The 18,797-nt window shown below is 46.3% G+C and overlaps 1 protein-coding gene across 1 annotated transcript in view; it reads left to right on the forward strand.

Moving 5' to 3' along the window:
- Positions 1-3,706: 3,706 nt before the first annotated feature.
- Positions 3,707-18,797, forward strand: part of ABTB1 (ankyrin repeat and BTB domain containing 1) — a 28,929-nt gene continuing 13,838 nt past the window's right edge. The window contains exons 1-8 of the mRNA XM_074152896.1: positions 3,707-3,902; positions 5,839-5,901; positions 7,298-7,353; positions 8,373-8,517; positions 10,458-10,617; positions 11,533-11,578; positions 12,591-12,707; positions 17,688-17,803. Of these exons, the coding sequence (XP_074008997.1) occupies positions 3,847-3,902; positions 5,839-5,901; positions 7,298-7,353; positions 8,373-8,517; positions 10,458-10,617; positions 11,533-11,578; positions 12,591-12,707; positions 17,688-17,803 (759 nt within the window). The 5' untranslated portion in view covers positions 3,707-3,846. The remainder of the gene's footprint in view (positions 3,903-5,838; positions 5,902-7,297; positions 7,354-8,372; positions 8,518-10,457; positions 10,618-11,532; positions 11,579-12,590; positions 12,708-17,687; positions 17,804-18,797) is intronic.

An 18,797-nucleotide genomic window follows, 5' to 3' on the forward strand; every position in this document is an offset into this window, starting at 1 on the left:
TCAGCTCCCTGAAGAGGTGTGATAAAAGGCACGTGAATATGCATAATTGTTCTCTGAGCCCTGCCTAAACCCAGACTCAGAACTACTGTCAAGCCTGAAATCCCAGAACCTTTGTTTCTTCTGTCATGGAGGGATTGAGGGACTTGCTTTGGTCAGAGGCAACAGTGTTCTCTCTGTTACGGTGATCTGTGTGCTTGCTTACTGCGAGATGCAGCTTCATATTTGGTCTTTGAGGGAACCTTTGTACAGAAAAATCCCCAGATATGCAGCCTGATGCTGAGCTTGTAAATCTATCCCTGTATGTATAGATACTTTTAGCATGTTCACCCCTGATGCGAGTGCCTAAAGTCGAGGTACAAGAGTCTGTTGTTTCATTTTGTATAGCGCTTTGCATACAAACTGAATCACAGATCACCTCGATGAGGACCCCCTTGATACCAGTCTATTAGGGATTCAAGAAAGCTGATAGCCTTTGGTTTCCTATCCAGATTCCAATTTTCAGTGTTTTTATTCTGCCTCCATGCCTTTCCCCTTGTTGTGTAGGAGATGGTGACCATCAGCTCCTTTTGTATCTTGTTGGTAGGGTTGCAGAGATGCTCAGAGGAGTTCCCCTCTCCTGGCCCAGCAGCTGATAATGGGGGGACAGCCCATGTGCGTGGACAGCTGCATGTGGCCCTTCTCTGACCACCCCTGGCTGATGGCTCCTGCCGAGTTTGATGGGTCTGTGCAGTGAAACTGCACAAGTTCAGTGGCTGTGCTGATGGCATTTTGGGGCTCACAGGATTAAATGCAAGTTGTTATGGCGAGTAAATTAAAGCATGGAGTTAAAATTTGAGTTTGTATAGCACTTAGCGTAACGGGGCCTGGCCCGGCTGTGGCCTTTAGGCAGTTTCACCATGTAAATGTTTCTAAATCCACTAATCCTCATTAAATATGTTTTTCATGCCCAGTGGCAATTAAAAAGATAACGCCACCAATCAGATGTGAATCAGTTCACCCACAAAACGCTTCCTTACTGCACTTCATTGCTAGGAGCTGCTTCGCTGCCCTGTGTTCTCTCCACTTTACTAATTCAGAGAAACAACAAAGTGCAGATAAAGCACTGCTTCTGGCTGGGCTTAGCACCTCCCGATCTAGTGTGAAGTCTTCAAACTTTAGAGAAACCGAGGGGGCTATGCAGGCTTATTAATAAGCTAGCAAGTTATCCTTATTTGGTCTTCTGGCTGCTTATGGCCTGAAGGTTTTTCCAGAGACTCTCTTCTGCGTCTGGAGCATCCAGCCGATCTTGAGAGTCTCTAAGGGTGGCTGTCATGAGGCTGAGAACAATTTTCTGCTGTCTCTGACAGGGTACACCTGGGTGTATGATCTCAGTTTAGCTCCAGAAATCTACTGGTTAATAGCATTTCACTTTAGTCTGGTGATACTTTTTATACCTTTACCATTTGTTTTTTCTCTGTATAATTTTTTTGCACTAGGCTGATCTTGTTAAGTCGATTGCACTGTTGTCCCTCTCCCACCAGCCTTGCAGAGACGGGTCATCTCTGGGGACCTGCGGGCTGGGGAGCGCTGTAGAAAGGCTCTTGATAGCCCACTTACCCTGTTGGGTTTCCAGCTCTGCACACGGAGGATTTAAAGAGGAAGAGAAACTTTGTCTTAGCATTTGTAACAGGAAGCTTTTCTATCACCTTAATGTAGTTAAACTTTTTAACAAAAACTGTCAAAGCTGGACTTCTCAGAGCGGTGTGCCAGGCGACAAAGCAGGTACAGGAGACAAAGCGATTCCTAGAAAAACTGTTTCTCCACCTACTCAGAGTTCAGTGTAGTCCCATCTGCCAAACGTTTGATCGCACTGACACCTGGTGGCTGCTGGGAGTTGGAGACAAAAACTTTAAAAAAAAAAAAAAAAAAAAAAAGGATTTTTTCCCCCCTCTGAGCTCTGGGTATCTGTTTGCTGTGACTTGCCTAGGACAGTCAGCTGCTTTAGTCACGGGGGGCTGCTGGACTCTCCTGTGAGCAGAGGGGCTCATACCGGGCACGTAATGGTTGGTTTGGGTGAGGACATCCCCATCCACAAAGCAATGAGATGGGATGTTCCCTGGAGTCCTTGGTCTGGAGGCCCTGGGTAGCAATACAGGTCTCAGCTCCATCTTCCCCCTTTCTCCTCTCTTTGCCCCCTCTCCTCCCGGGGAGCACAGCCAGAAAGCAGAGGCTTTGGCTTGAAACAGAGGTGGCTCTTCAGAAAGAGCATCAGGTGCCGGTGTGAGAAACTCTGCACCCCTGGGAATACCGGCGATGGCATCGGCTGGATGCACGGCCAAGATCAGAGTGGCTCTCCATCTCTGTGGGACGGTGGCCAAGCTGCAGATTACTCTCAGATGTTGCCCAGATGGCTAGCACAGCATCTATAATGTGGAGTCCAACATGTGCTAGGACTTTGCATCCTGCAGACTGCCTCATGGTATGTAGGGTGTAAGGACACAATGGCCCAGTAACTGTGCTGTGGAGTATGTAATGCAGGTTGAGAATACAGTTCGAGATACCACCTTAAGGATCCCTCTGGGCAAAGGATGTGGTGTGAAATGGAGGTACATTATCCTATGGATTGTTGCAGTATGACCTTGGAGCATCACAGGGGGACCCCACTGCAGCCACTTCCGTCAGCGGCTCGTCTGTTCCTGTCCACCTTGGCAGCCACGCAGGAGCACCTCCCTCCTTCACAGGGGGTTTGAGGCAGCTCGAACAGTCAGAGACAACAAGCACCTTCATCCGTGCTGGCTCACGAGAGCCTCATGGGCTCATCTCAGCTGACAGCCACGCTCCCGGCCCTTCTTCTTAACGCCCTCGTTCCTGCTGGCCCTGCGCTGTCTGCGAGCCCTGGCCACCGCTCGGGACTGCTGCCGGAGAACGCTTAGAAACACTCGCGTCTGGCCCTGGAAGTGACGGGGTTGTGATTTTGTTTTCTTTGCAATAAAATGCACCTCCTGGGTGTCTGAACACTGACCCGAGTGTAGTCCTTTGCCTGAATTCACCTCCGCTGCATCTGTTAATGTGGTGGTGGCCGGGGTCCCTCTGCTGGGGGTGTCAGCCTCGTGTCCTACCCCCGAACTGGGAGAGCCCACCTTAATTCTCCCATCGCAGGCTGCTGTAGAAGCACCGAGCCGTGCCAGTTGCCGGGCTGCGGGGTCCCAGCTACCCCCGTGAGGTGACGGCCCTGGTCCCACAGGGTGCCCCCCCTGCAATCCTCCCAGGACCAGCCCAGGACCCATGTTCCCTGCCAGGATGGCAGAGCATAAGCCTCTGTTCCAGAGCAGAGCGCCTGCAGGCGCGCACACCCCTGTGTCATGCGTGTCCCGGGGCAGGTGCCCCCCCATCCCACACATGCTCCACAGCAGGACCCCACGCAACTGGGGGAGGTCAGAGCCCTGCCACGTGTTCCAGACACCCACTCCCATCACCGTTCTGGACCAGGCTTTTCCCAGGTGCGTTCCAGAGCAGCACCCCCCACCCCCCACCCCCCCCATGCTTGTTCCCGAACAGAACCCCCTTTCACGGAGCAGCAGCACCCCCGGTTCCACCCGTGGCCCAGACCGGCCCGCCCCGCTCCCGCCCCGCTCCCGCCCCGGGCGGCGGTTGCTCCTCCAGCCCGCAGGGAGGCGCTGTGCGGCGCGGCGTTAGGCGGGGTTGGCCGCGGAGCCGCTCCGCCCCGCCGACGTGTTTACATCCGCCGGCCGCTTCCGTCCCGCCGCTGCCCCTCCGGCCTTTTCCACCGGCTCGGCCCGGTCCCTTGCGGCTCCCCTACGCTCTCCGCGTCAATGCGGCGCCGCCGCCCTGCGGCCTGCCCCGGCCATGGACACCAGCGACCTGTTCATCAGCTGCAAGAAGGGGGACGTGAGCCGCGTGCGGTGAGTGGGGCCGGGCCGGGCGGCGGCCCCAGGCCCGGGGAGGGGGGGGGCAGTTCCCGGCGTCCCCCCGCATAAGCCGCTGCCTTTAAGCGCTTTACTCACCCCCGGGAAGCGGGAACGGGCCTGGCTGGTGGGAGCCTGGCGTCGCTGTGCCGCGTTACGATCTTGCGGCCGCCCGGTGGGCCCAGAGGCCCTGCCCGGCCTTCCCCTGGGCGCCGAACCCGGGCTGCAGCAGCCCTGGGTCTCTCCAGGGCAGCCGCGGGGCCGGGAGATACCTGGGGTGCGAAAGAGAGAGTTTGCTGCTTCGTAAATAAAGGCGCCTTGCTTTTTCTCCAGGGAAATGAGTGTACACCGGCTCTTTGCTAGTGCTCTTAGGTTTGCTGTAAGGTTTGCCTGTTTTCTTAAAATTCAGGCAAATTTTTAAAATCTGAATATCAGACAGTTGTTGCGTATCTCACTGGTGTGAATGCTGCCTAGGGCAAATGTCCTTGCAAAAGTCTCTTCTCATCAACTGCTCTTTCTCCAGCGTTGGAAATTGTATTTACATTGGTAGGAAGCTAGATCTCTGGGAAGTAATCATCATGGAAGTATTTAGACACAACGTGCTGCAGACTGTGGTAGTATCAGTGAGAAATACCAGGCTGCTAAATTTCAGGTCAAGCCTCCTTGCTTATATTGAAGCAGTATGGCTTAGCTGCGATGATTTCAGATCAGGAGTCAGATGGGCTTGTTGTCTGCAGAGTGAATGGATGCTGTAACGCAAAGGCCCCACGTTTACAACAGACTTCTGCTGCATCTCATGGTTTTGAGTCTGAGTATGCTCTTAACCTTTGATCCTACTTGATTCTTCCAGCTCCCGACATGTGAATCTTCCCAGATAATCAGAAATAGCCTCTCTGTTTAACAAAGGATGAACAGGCAGATGTATGAGGTCTGGGGAACATTGTTGTCCATTGTGTATTCATATTTGATTAATTTCTTGCAAGCAGTAAATTGCAGCTTTACTGTAGAAAGGGGGACCCTGCAGGTGGCCTTGCAGAGGTTTAAGATGACCAGCATTGAAGTGATAGTGGAGAAATGGTCAGTCTGATAATACTGTTAAAGCAGAGGGGACACGTGGGCTGAGTAGAAAGGAGCTGAGTTGCTTGGGATTTTGAATGTGGTCAGAGGAAGCTGAAGTTTGAGACAGGAAAGATGGAGTGAAAGGAGGGACTGATGTGGCAGATGGGAAAAACATCTTGAGAATCTTTGTGAAGGCTTGGGGGGACTTTTAAATACAGTTAGGAGAGATGGACTTCTACATACAGTTAGGATTACATACAGTAATTGGGGACAAGCTGTAACAAGAGCCAGGCTGTGTAGGAAATTTATGTGCAAGGCAAAGGCTGGCTTCTAGAGGTGCCAAAGAGGGAACATTGGCAGCATTTGGTATAGCCTAATTGTGCAGGACAAGGAAATGGCAGGAATTGAGAGCAGTCTGGAGTGACACTGATATTTTTACTTGCAGCAAGAAAAGCCACAAGCAGGATGGGAGTCCAGCCTTGGCCTTGTAAACACGGCCACTTATTTGTAAGCATCCAGGCTGTGAGCGTTGTAGGAGAAAGTGAAGGTACTGCCGAAGTGCTCAGGCTTCTTTTGTGATTGCTGCCCTGTTAGGGGTCAGCAGGAATTGAGTTTGATTCCCCTCTTTCCCTGTGAGCACCACTTCAGATTGAAGAGACCTGTCAGGCCATGCTGCAGAGTGCCACTCTTTGGGTGGAGGACTTGACTGATGCTCCTTCAGCCACAGCTGACAGCTCCCCAAGTTGAATGCAAGATCTTATCGTCCCTTTGAGAAGTTACTGTATAAACTCAAAGTTACGTCTTTTGAGAGAGGAGAATGTGACTGAGTGAGCAGCTGCATGAAGTTATAACTTTGCTCTCCCTTTTCTTCCAGATACCTTCTTGAACAGCGAGATGTGGAAATTAATGTCCGTGATAAATGGGACAGTACACCTCTGTGAGTCCTGCAGCCTAGAGCGCTGGCTGGGCTGAAGGGGAGGTCTTTTAAAGCTCTTTTGCACTCTCTGCATCAGCAGCTAGGAGCACCGTTACAAAACATCTCCGGTTCTGCTTTTTGGGAGATTTGGCTACAAATTTCTGCTTCTCTTCTTTGCAAGTGCTGTGCTAAATATGTCTTTGTCTCCCCATCTGACTGGTGCTTGCTCTAGTAGTGCTCAGAAGGGTGGTTAATTTTGTGACTGAATCACCTGGATTAAGCAGTCTGTTCTTGGCCTGATTAGGCTTTTTTCATGCCAAAGTCTATGGCATTCTGGCATGTCTTTTTGGGTGGAGGCTTGGCTTGATGAAATTCAAAGTGACTGTGGGATTGCTGTCTGGCAAGTCTGTGAACATGCAGTAGGTAGTGAGGAATCCCTGTGCTGGTGCTGAGGAGGGTGGTGTGAGCTTTTTACCTCCTCACGTACACAAACACCGTAACTCCAAATGTCCCCCCCTTCCTTCTTCTTCCTCCAGCTTTATATGCTGAGCCTGACACCATATGGTTTGGAATATCCCTTTGGTCAGCTGTCCCAGACATGTCCCCTCCCAACTTTTTGTGTGCCCTCAGCCTACTTGCGAGTGGAGTGGTGTGAGAAGCAAGTTGTTACTCAGCAAGAGCTAAAACATCTCTGTATTATCAACGCTGTTCTCAGCACAAATCCAAAACATAGCCCCATACTAGCTACTGTGAAGAAAATCAACGCTATCCCTGCCAACACCAGCAAACAATTCCAAAGTGCATTCAGACATCTGCAATATATTTAGAGCATGAAATAAAGTAAAGGTAAACTAACATTTGCCTGCTGCAATGCAGGTTACAGGATTCCCTTAGTTTGTAGGACAACTTGAGATCCTTGTGAAAGAATCCTGAAAGGCTTAGATTGTGAAAGAGAAAACGAAACTCATCGTAAGTAGAACTTTGAGGGGTGGATTTGCTGTACATCCGGTGTGGGTGCTGTTCCCTCGTTATCATCGTGTGCAGCAGTCAGCTTGACAACAGAAGGAGCAAGGAGTGTTTTTGAGAATTCAATGGAATTGCTGAGTGCCCATGAAATGAACTCCACAAAAATGAGGGTGGATTTGGCAGCTGGTGGTACAACAGAAGATGCTGAACCCAGACTGGGACCTTGAGATCTCCTTGCAGGACAGCAGTGCCTAAGAGTGCTGGGAACAGATCCTGCTTACTCTATTGCAGGGGTCAATTCTATGCTATTCGGTAGCAATTCCTCGCTCCTATGAGGAGTTATCTTCTAAGCTTATCGGGACTGGCTTTGTGCTGAGGTCTGCATGCTGTAGTGTGCCCTGACATGGAATTTTGCTTCCTACCGTGTCTCTAATTTTCTTTCTCTTGTCAGGTATTATGCTTGCCTCTGTGGACATGAGGAGCTTGTACGCTATCTTCTAGCCAACGGTGAGCAAAAGTGTCCTGGTTCTGTGTACAATATCTTTCTCCGTACTGGTCCGTAGGGATTGTATATCCTCCTAGCTGTCCCTTGGGGAAACTCCTTCTGTTACAGCCAGCCATCTCATCAGTGATCTCAGGCTGCAGTGTGAGCCCTGGACACACTTTCATGGTCCCTTTTGCAGGCCATTTGCTGCCTGAATTCCCTGCAGGGAAGCTTTCCTTGCTGACTCAAGGCAACATGACTTTCTGAAACCACAGCTGATGTTTTGCAAGGGTGCATTGCTGTTGGGAGTGTGCTGATGTAAGGATTGTACTTCATCTGAAGAACTCTCTGTGTAAAACTTTCTTGTAGTCTTCTGATAGCCTTGCTTTGTAAACAGGACTCAAAGGTGAAATGCAAGGGCTTTTATTAACCTCAGACAAAGCAAGACAAATTCTCCAGGCAAAGTGCCTGCCCATTTAGTTCCCAGCACCCAAATTCCCTTAGGTAGTGGTGATGTTCTGTGTTCTGGCAGAGGAATCGGAGTGCAGGGTCAGATCTCAAAAGGCTTGTCTCTTCCACCGCATTCAGAGCATCTTAATCAACCACTTGTGTAATTCTAAAATAGCAAAATGCAAGTGCCCTTCAAATGTCTAGCAGGGTGTGACCTAAAGAGGCATCTCTTGCCTTGTGCAAGGCAGAAATGCTTTTTAGGAGGAGCTGTTAGAAGTCCAATAAGTGATCGTACTCTGTGTACAGCGAGATTCTCTTCCCAGAACACTGCTGGAGCCCTGCTGAGAGGCTTATTACCAGGGTCAGCTTAAATGAGTCATGACTTCTTCAGAAAGGGATTTTGCTGTGGGAGAACAGCTTTAGGTTATACGCATGTAAGGGGAGCTTAGTTTTTGTAAATATGCTCAGTAGCATAGGGGATCACAGTGAAACGTGACATCAGCCAAAATTCATAGTCTTTTGGTGACCATTCAGGGACACTTGAGAAAGATGTAACTTTGCCTGCTGGCGTGTACCTGTGGTCATTTTGCAGGAGCGAAATGTGAGGCAAACACTTTTGATGGGGAGCGTTGTTTGTATGGAGCTTTGAGTGATGCCATCCGACGTCTGCTGAAGGAGTACAAGCAGATCACGGCAAAGTGCATGAAGAGAGACTACTATGATGTCTTCCTACAGCGGTAAGCAGATGAGGCAGCTCCATGTGCAACTCATTCTGTCATCCTTCCTTAGCTGTTAACCTGGATATTCAAGCTCTCTGTTAAGGGCACACTTGAAAGGCAACTGATCGGTACCCTGTCTCGTTCCTGGGCTTATAGAGCTTCTAAGGGATGTTCCATTGTGCCCTAAGGGAGGACTTGCAGGTATGTGTGCATTTGAAATATAGCCTCCAGTGACTTAATTACAGACTCCAGAGCCAACAGAAAGAAAGCTGGTCTTTCTAATGCAGAAGCATTAGACTGTCATCCTTGACTGTCAAACCAAAATCAGATGATTGGAACTGCATTAGAGATTTAGGATAATGTCAACTGAAATTAAGTTTCAAGCCTGAAGAGCTATAGCCTGTGAGCTGAGGTTTCCAGCAGTGAAAATAGGTGTCTCGTTTCTGAGAGAGAGCACCTTAAGAAACCTCAAACTGACTTACAGGGACAGTGCTCAGTTCTTTCTTCTTGTTCATTAAAATGTGTTAATTTTGCGATGTTTCTGGTAGTTGCCTGTCACACCTTGTAGTCTCAGCCTAGAGCTTGAGAAGAACCCTAACGTGCTCTAGGATTACAAGAATAGTGTAAATAGTTTCTTCTTGCCTTTTTTTTATACCCTGTTAGTTCTGATGTTATTACACAGACTTGGTTGGGTTTTTTTTTTTTCTTCCCATTGGACTAACTTAAAAAAATAACAAACCAAAAAGGTTTGAGCATCTGTTTCTTCAAAATTGGAGAGCAGATAATCCTAGAAAGATCTGACAATCTTCCCATTAGTACAGAGTCCTAATTTCTGATGCTGTGGGGAAAGAGAGGAGGAAGGAAACTCATTTATCTGAGTACAGTCATATTCTACCTTTCAGGGAAGTAGAATTTTGTAGGGTGATTTATCACTCCCCTGGTGAGTTCTTGGCTCAGATGATGCAGGGTTGAGCACATGTGAAAACTGAAATGTGCTGGTTTTCGCTTCTCATTCCAAACAGAACTTGCATTAAAATTGAAACAAAGGGCAACAGTAGGGGGCAAAAAATAACCGCCTAACTGCCTCTATTTTAGTTTTTGGGCAAGACACTAGTAGGAAGGATGTTCTAGTGGCAGGAGATTGAGATCAGCATTCAAGACCCTGCTCTGACATCATCTCCTTGTGTGACCTTCACACCTTTCTGTGCACCAGTCCTGGCTCTAGAAGGAGTGTGTTGCCTGATGTCTGCCTGATTTGACCTCTTGGGGATGTTTGCGAGATATGTATATGCAAGGGGTGATAGGCATTAGGAAACACTGGTGATGGTTGCCATAAACTCTAGAAGTAGCAATCTTGTTTTTTGCCTTTTAAAGCATGAGTGCCTGGGCACGCAATCATAAACAAGGCTTCATCGCTGATGAGGTAATTGCCTGCGTTTCATGCCTGCAACATCCTTCCTTCTTCTGAGGATGGTGACATCAAGTCCTCTCCTATTTGCTGCATGGTTAAAGTGTGCACGCTGACACTGCCCAGAGAGCAGGAAGGTTGCGCCTTACTTTGTGGTGGGGTAATTCTTTTGAAGATACACGATTCTGTAGGCTTTTTGTCATCTGACAATTTAAAAGCAGGATTAACCTTTAGAGAAGTGTTTGGATGGCAAAAAGTTCTCTTTAAAATCTGTTCCCTGTGTTCAGGGGTTCACCTGAGGCAAGAAGGTTTCATTTTCCAGCCTCCCTCTTGCGTTAACCTCTTTGAGTTGTTGGAGGGAGTGAGAGATCCCAGTGTAGAATGTGAAGTACCAGCCCCCGTGCTGGCGTTCGGGCTGAGCAGGGAGAGGCTGCAATGTCCAGAGGTATTTGTTCATTTAGACCTCACTGTACCATGTGCCCCACTAGCTTTACCCTATTCTTTCCTTTCTCGTTCCGCAACGAATTCCCCCTCTCTTTGTTCCTCACAGGTTGCTGGAGCAGGGTTACCAAAGTGACATTGTTTTCATTGTCCATGGCAAATCGTTCTGTGCCCACCGTTGCATTCTCGGCGCTCGCAGCGCCTACTTTGCGGAAATGTTTGAGACCAAATGGAAGGGGAAGAACATGATAGTGTTGAAGCATCCACTGGTGAGCAAGGCTGTGCTTCCAGCACTTTCCTTTCTTTTCCTGTTTCAACTGGGTGAGTAGGAAGGACAGTTGGAGGGTTAACTTCCACAGTGAATAGCTCCTGGAGCTCAGAATGACCCTAGTCAAGGAGGGGCTTGTGGAGGCACTTTATGCAGTAAAACAGCTCTTACTGGGATAACAAAAGGCTGTAGACTGCATACTTCCCTTTTGTTCCCTCTGTCATGGGCTCAAACATATCTTAATTAATTGCAGTAGCAGGTAGCTGTTACCATCTGCCAGCTGCGCCATGACTCCTCTGTGGCATGAGTTTAGTCTGTCTAATTCCTGGTGGACAGGTGGTCTGTAGTGAAGACATCACCTCCATAATTGGCACTAATTGAGTCCCTTTTGTTGCTCTTGCAGCAAGAACTGAATAGGCCATAAGTGCATTCCATCCGTTAATCACCAATACTCTGGCATATGTTTCTATGGCTTGATTGTGGCTGTGCAAAACCTCTCATGACAAACATACTTCCAGTTTCTCAGGACATTACTTAAGTCTCTCCTTTCTCTTTGTACAAGAACACATCTTTCCTCTCAAATTAAGAAGAGTTGGAAATGTTTGTGACCAGTGAAAGACTGGATTTTGCAGAGCCTGTGTTATAACTGTATCTTTGGAGCACCCCCGTTAGTCAGGTCCTGTCACCCCAGGGCACATGGATTAGCATCAGTTGTTCATTTAAAGACCTCTGTAAGGTGGGTGGGGTGGCAGCATTAGTTACAGGAGGAGCAAGGAGATTGCGTGCACTGTCTGAGTTGCTGTTTAAGTGGCATTTCTTTGATGTGTTCAGGATCATGTTTGGATCCAGGCAAGTTTCAAGTTCATTATTAAGTTCCTGGGAATTCTAAAGGTAACTTTCTTATGTTTTATTTTAGATTAATCCAGCAGCCTTTGGTGCTCTCCTGCAGTACCTATACACAGGTAAGTGACTTACTGTCTAGTTTATGTACATGTGGCTGGTGGGCAGCTGTCTGTGTCTCTGCTGTAGCCTGTTTTTGGTGGCATGTGCTTGCAGACAGACGTGTTTGGGTGCACCAGTTGCCAACACATCCTCTCTGCTGGCAGAGGGGGAGAATGTGAGCAATCCCCAGCTCTTCCAAGTTGTTTGTACCTTTTGCCAGTTGTTGTCTTGCCAATAACTATTCAGTCAATTAAAAAAAAAAAAAGTCAGCTTAGGTTGATAGGTTCAATGGATGTGGAGAATGTATTTTTAACTTAAGGAAGGTAAATCTGTCATCTGAGATAACAGTCCCATAAGGTGGTGAAAAGCCAGGTTCCCACATAAGACGTTTTAAGTTTGGCAGACCTGAGCAATGTGTGCCAAATGTTTTGACTACTTTCTAATATTTTTTCTGAACAGAAGTTGATCCTAAGCCTTCTATGAAAATGCCAAATGTTGTATTGTAGGCACGCTAAGTGCTGAACTATTTCAGTCCAGGAGGTGGTGCTAGAAAATAACTTTTTCTTCAAGGCTCTCCTTCCCCAGCCCAGTGTTCTCAGAAGTGTTCCTTGCCACGTTTTCATGACGGTAAAAGATTCTGAGATGAGACCTTCTGGCCCTAAAGTCTTTTTTTACCCAAAGCCAGGTGGCCAATGGTGGCACTCATGCATGCTGCTGTTGTGCTGCTATTTTTTCTTTTCTGAGGAATTAGATATATTTTGTATAACCTTGTTCAGTCTTTGCCCTCTTGAATGAAGCTATCAGGATAGACACTGTGAAGTGGGAATGTAAATTAGATGCCAAACTGAGATTCATCGAAGTGGTGGGGTTACCAAGTTTTAGCTTCTTGGACTGAGTGCTGCATGCTGAAAAGCGAGGCAATGTGTCTGATTACTGAATTTCTGTGCCATCAAGTCTTCAGTCCTTAATTTTTGCTGTTTTTACACCTAAGTGGTTTGGGTTGAAAGAGCTGGCTGCACTTCTTCTTGGCAGGTCGTCTTGATATCGACGTTGAATATGTAAGTGATTGCAAGAGGTTGGCCAAGCAGTGTCGGCTGCAGGACCTCATAGATGATTTGGAGACCAAATGTAAAAAAGTCTATGAATTTGGTAAGCATTTTATTTGCTGTTGTCTCTGCTGTGCCTGTGTGCCCTTTCAGGGAGAAAGAGGGAAGTGTGATGGTGGATGTTTCATGGTGCCCTTGGGGCTTCCAGAAAATTACTCTGTTGTGGAATTCCCACGTTTGCATGATAGTTTTCAGTCATGGGCTCTCTGTAGGGCAGCTGTAGTGGTTTCTGACACATGCTTGTTTATCACTTATATTGAATGTTTTCATTATAGTAGGCAGTAGGACTTTGCTGTGGTTGCCAGACATTCGGTGGAGCACTGTGGGGTATATTGGGAAGTGCCTTTCAGCAGAGAGCTTGTTTAAATCCCCGGGGAGATAAATGCAGAACAGGACTTTTAATTGTACATATTTTATCTGACCCCTAACCAAAGTAAAACGTGTGATAATTGGCTCAAAGTGGATACAGAGAGAGATATAACACTTTTTTAAAAGCAGAGAAGTATTTCTGAAAGCATGTGTGCATTTATAACACTTGCATGTGCCAAACTGTGAATGACGCAATCCTCTATTTAAGGGTTTTTTGTTATCCAAAGAGCTTGTGATCTAATCATGACATCAGCTTATTGTATGGAAACCAACAGTTGGAGTTTATCATTCATCTCCTTAGTTCAAGCTAAGGGACATGTGAAGAACAATCAAAACAGCACAAGTAGGACAAATGGGTGTTAGTCACCAAGTAAAAAAATTACCTTGTAACAAAACCTTCAGGCTGAAAACATCTGATTCTCATTTCATGCTCTAACTCCTTTACTTCAGTCAAGTTAATTTTGGTTTGAGAAGAGAATCTAGTCTGTAGCTTTTAAGTCAATAGCATCTTCTTCCTTGACCTAAGAGGTAGGGGTGTAGCTATTCCACTGTGCCCTTTTGAATTATGAGTTCTGATTATTCAGCCTCCTGAAGTTGCGGGGCTTTACAGATAGAGACAATACTTCTGGCTCAAGAAATTGCTTATCTTTCAAATCACATGGAAGATATTACCACGTGTATGTCTCCTCTTAGGCATGTGCAGTTGTTTGCTGGTGGTGGGGTACAAGGTCACCATGGTACAGCTGTGCCCATGTAGACCAGGGTGCCAGTCCTTATGGAAGCTGTATCATAAGTCTTACCTCAGCTGTGTAAACACAAATGTAAACGTGCATCTGAAGAGATTAGAAATGAATTTCTTGGTTTCTTGCTACAAACAGTGTAACAACAGTTTGTGTATTAAGGGGTGGAAAAAGGGAGTGGTGGTGAATAACATGAAGAGAAAATAAAAGCTACTCAGGTAACAATTATCTTGTGGCATCCATATCAGAGTAACCCAGTGAGATGCTGGAGATCTCTTTTTTGCCCTGTTTTTTCCTTTTTATCTTTCTTCTCTCAGGGTCTAGCTGAGACCCTGGAGCGACCATTCTGCCTTAATATATCAAGTTAAAATCTCATAGCAGATCGTGAGAGGAAAATAAAGTGGATAGCTTGCTAACTATCTGAAGCCATTGCATATTAAGTCATTGGCGACTTAAGGATCCTGAAGTCCAGTGGTTAAATTTGTCAGCTGCAAAAAAAGCTGACATCTCGGTGGGGTTTAAAAGTGGAAAACGGTGAAGTAACGTTTCAGGTTGGCTGGGAGTTTCAGATACAAGCTCCACTGGGAAATGGATACAAACTTCCTGGGTGGCACTGGACAAATAATTTAATTTCTGTGTTCTTTGGGAGGGAACAGTTGTTCTTCATTTGTGAGGTCTGACAGAAGACATAATGAATGGGTGGTGTAAAGCTCTGATGGAAGTACTAGGCTTGATTTTATTTATGACAGGTTGGATTCAAGTGAGTAAGCAGAACCGCTGATAGATCTGTTAGATGTTTGTTTCAGATCTCATGAAGAAGCCATGAAAATTTGTTTCTCCAGGTAATAATATGTATATAAGAATTACAGAAGTTGAAAATTGGGAAAGATCTTAGATCACATCATGTCTAGCACTTGACAAAGCATTACTGTTGCCTCCAGTGCAGTAGGGATTTCTGCTTGTTCAAAGTGCTTTCTGTGGAATAGACAGCTGATTCAGGTCTGCAGAGCAGGATCATGTCTTGCATCTGTATTGTAAAGTTGAAATGTGCCTAATAAAACAACGTGAACTCAAGCTTGCGCAACTCCAGTGGGTAATTGCAGTCTCCACAGTCTCATTATCTAGAGTTAAGGACCATTTCAAAAGCACTTAGTATCTTGGCATGCACATACAGTAGTTTAGGATTTTAGAAAACCCTGGAGAGGATGACCCACTGCCTTCTGTTGCACCTGAGACAGGCTTCATTGTGAATGCTTGCTTATTTTCCCTCATGTGTATATTGTGGCCATAACAAGAAAAAAACTGTTTCAGTGATTGGAAGATCTCAGACAGAGTTTGTCCCGATTAAGCCATAATCCTTTCTTTAGAAGTGGAGGTATTTGAAAATAAATGTTTTGCAGTTATTTCTACAAGTTTTAGGGCAAAAAGGTTGAGAGCAAGGTTTGTGATGCTTGCCTTCATAGTGGAGGCACTAGACATACATAATCTGTGGTTATAGCTAGTCATGGCATTGGGAGGAGGATGTATAAAGCAGGTATCTGAGTGTGGCATTGTTTTGGAAAGGTTTGGGAATTTGGTGGGGGTTTTTGTGGCTTTTGTTTTTTGTGGTGGATTGAAATTGAAACAAAAGACTACAAAGAAGTATTCAGCAGTGGAAACAAAGGCAGCTGATGAATTGGTGGGTGGCGTTCAGTGTTACACAGCTGGGCTAGACTGGGAAGACAGAGTCCTCCATTCTCAACTGTAGTTGGGTTATTCCCTCCAGCTCCTTGCATTGTTTATGTTGCTCTTTTCAGAAAGCCCTTCTTTCCTGCTTCTTGCAAGCAGGTGATGGTCACTGCTTGCTTGCAGCCAACAGTTTATTCCTGTCCTGTCACTTGGATTTTTATTGTTTCTGTTAGGAGAGAGTTGCTTGTGATACCAAGTGCTGTGTGCTCTTGGATTTGAGAGACGCAGTATCTGAAATGTCTCGTGGTAGATGTGCTTCTCAGACAAATCACTATTCTTTCATGTCACTATGAAAATGCATAGATGCTTTGTAGATCCCAAGAGAAGAACTCTTTCTCTTGACCACTGCTTAATACTTGCTGGGTCCATTAGCACTTACAGAGACTGATTGATTTGGCAACTGTTGCAATAGGCACTACACAAATATAAACGATTCTCTCTGCTGTAAAGAATTTCTAATTGCACAGGGAGAAATTTCCTTCTCACACACTGGTCTGTAAGTGGACAGGGCTCTTCGAGAAAATGCACTCAGTCTTGTTTGTGTTGGTGCCAGGTCTCCTCTTGACTTATTTACCCTGGAATTCATCTATCTAAAGGTACCGTTTAATGCTAATAAGAGCAGCCTGTCTACTTACTGGTGTAGCTCCCTGTGTAGCAATGATGGTACCTGACTGTCTTGTATTGGTAAATTATCCTTCCCTTTCCAGTATCTTTCTGGGATGTTCAGCCTGTTTGAGGTACAGTGGTGGCATATCTGAAGGGTGCAGCAGTAACGTGGAGGAGGGGGTGGAGAACTTGTTTTGTGGCACATCGTGGTCTTGTTTCGCCCACGGCCCAATGGAGTCATCTGATGGAGCTCATGTAATGCTGTGCAAAATATCAGGAAAAATGAGGTCTCAAGGTGGCGTGATTCACCTGTGAGGGGTTTCAATGCAGTGAATCATGCCTGTCAGAAATTCTTCTGAACGCTTCAGCATGGGCCGCTTAACTCTTCTGTCCTTGAGAGTTAACTCTGCGTCTCTCTGGCTCTCAGCAGCATCTCAAGCCTTCCTCACCACAGCTTTGCATTTTTCCGGTGGTGCTCCATCTTTCTTCGCATGCTTCCCTGTGTGCCAGGGACTCTTGAATGTCTTACGTGCTCCAGTCCTCGCCCCAAAGCATGCTGAGCTGAAAACAAACCTGGGGTAGTGAATTGCGGGAGGGAGGTGGCCAGAAAGAAGAGAGGCTGTGATGGCAGTGGTATTGTAACACAATAGCTGGATGTACTTTGGGCTGCCACTTGTTTGAAGTCAAAGGGGTTGGCTTTGATGAGCTCCACAGCAGCGTTAGTCATAACAAGACCACAAAAGTATGATCATGTATTTTGCTGCTTCTTTATCAGGCTGTTTAATTCTGTAGGCTGGTAGGGTAAGGCAGGAAGACATACTAGGTCTGAAAAAGGCAAATGAAGTTGCTATTTCTGTATGGTTTATTTAATTTTTTTTGGTGGTGATAGCAATGCTTATTGAATGTTTGCAAACAACACAGGCACGATCAGGAGTCCAGGTCTTTTGGGGGTCTTTGTGCTTTGGGGATCTACGAATAGAATAGAGAACAGACTCGGGTGTACAGAACTTATTACCTAAACAAGAATAAATCCCTTTGTTCCCTGGAGTGAAGTTAGGATGACACAGCTGAAATGGGAGAGCATGTGGCCGAGCAGAGAGGCATGGAAGCAGTTTTGTTTTACCTAAATACTCCTTGGCGTAGGCTTCACCTCAGGTGACGCTGTCAGTGGTAGGGGTGGTCGGCTGGGCAAGGCATTGTATGAGTGGCTCCTATAGGGATCAGAGGCAGCCTGATCAAGGGTCTTCAACTATAATTGATGATAAGGGTTGCAGAGAGCAACCCTTGAAATATGCTGTGGCAGCTTTGTGTTTGTCACAGTTGATATTCCAGCACAAGGAATTAAATGGAAGTTTGAGGAGAGACAACAATAAGTGCATCCCCTTCCATCCCTGCTCACCAGTTGTACTGAGGGGTGCTGTATGCATGTTTACATACAGGAATCACATGGGTTTTGCAGTAAAAAGCTAAACAGCAATAATACTGGTGTTTCCTGGAGTGTCTTTCTTTTCTCTAAATAGGAGAGAATGTTTGTAGAGGAACTTAGGCATCTCTGCTCTTTTGTTTTTTGCTTCTTCCAGTCTCTTCCAAGCCAGGGACCTGTGTGAAAGTGCTGACGATTGAGCCCACAGGTAACTGCCAGCTGCAGGAAGATCTGGCTCTTCTAGCAGACTGCGCCCTGCCAGCCGAACTGCGGGTAGGGAGCATTTATACTACTTCTGGTCTCTGTGGGGCTGTGATACGTGTTCCACATGTGTTCAGTCGCATTATCTCCCGTTTGAGTTTAGTGCTTGCTTGTTTGCTGGTGCTCCAAATGCTGAAAGCCTTTTATTGCTTGGAAATGCGGTAAAATTGTTTAATGAGGGTATCAGTGCTGGTTCTTTTCCTTGGATTTTTCCCCCAGTGGGGATCTTGGTAAACAAAACCCTTGCCATGCGGTTGGTGGGGATTTCCCTATTGACTATAATGGGACAAGAATTGGCCCCCAGCTCTTTTTCCTTCTCTCTGCCATCCTTCTTGAGTATCAGAAGTGCTTTATCAGCAGGCATTGGTAACCGAAGGGACATACAGGTGGAAGATGGCTTGCTGGGCTTGCTTGCTAGGAACTGACACCCTGTGGTGGAGAGGTGCTTTCAAACCCTGAAAATATTTCCAGCAGAAATGTGAGTCACTCTGAAGCAAATTTAACTTGACCGGCAATAGATTTGCTTTTCATAACTACGTCTTGTTGACCCTTAAAAATAGTCCACAGACCACAGGTGGATGATCACTGTGTTAAAATACCATCAATATTATTAGTTAGGCTCAGATATGTGAATCTTCTCTCCTCGTTGCAGAAGAACAGGATAAATATTCATGGTCTTCATTCTCCCTGCATCTGTTATTTTCTATGATATCAGCAGATTCACTTTGCTCTTATGTCTGTCCTTTTTTTTTTTTTTTTCCTTTTCTCTCTCATACCAAGCACTGAATTTAATAACATGAACTCATTTTTGGTGGCTGCTGTACCCAGAGATTGTATGACTGAGCGATGTAGCAAAGTTTATTGTCTTTTTTTCTTTTTGTCCCCTGGCACAGAGAGCTTGTGTGTGTGCATAGAGTGTGACTGACCTGCTGGGTAAGGTTTCTTACCTGTAATAAGCCAGCATGTTTTGTGCTGGTGTTTAGCACCTATTTCTCTGAGTACTGAG

The sequence above is a fragment of the Numenius arquata genome, chromosome 8 (genome assembly GCF_964106895.1).
Source record: "Numenius arquata chromosome 8, bNumArq3.hap1.1, whole genome shotgun sequence".
Lineage (NCBI taxonomy): Eukaryota > Metazoa > Chordata > Aves > Charadriiformes > Scolopacidae > Numenius > Numenius arquata.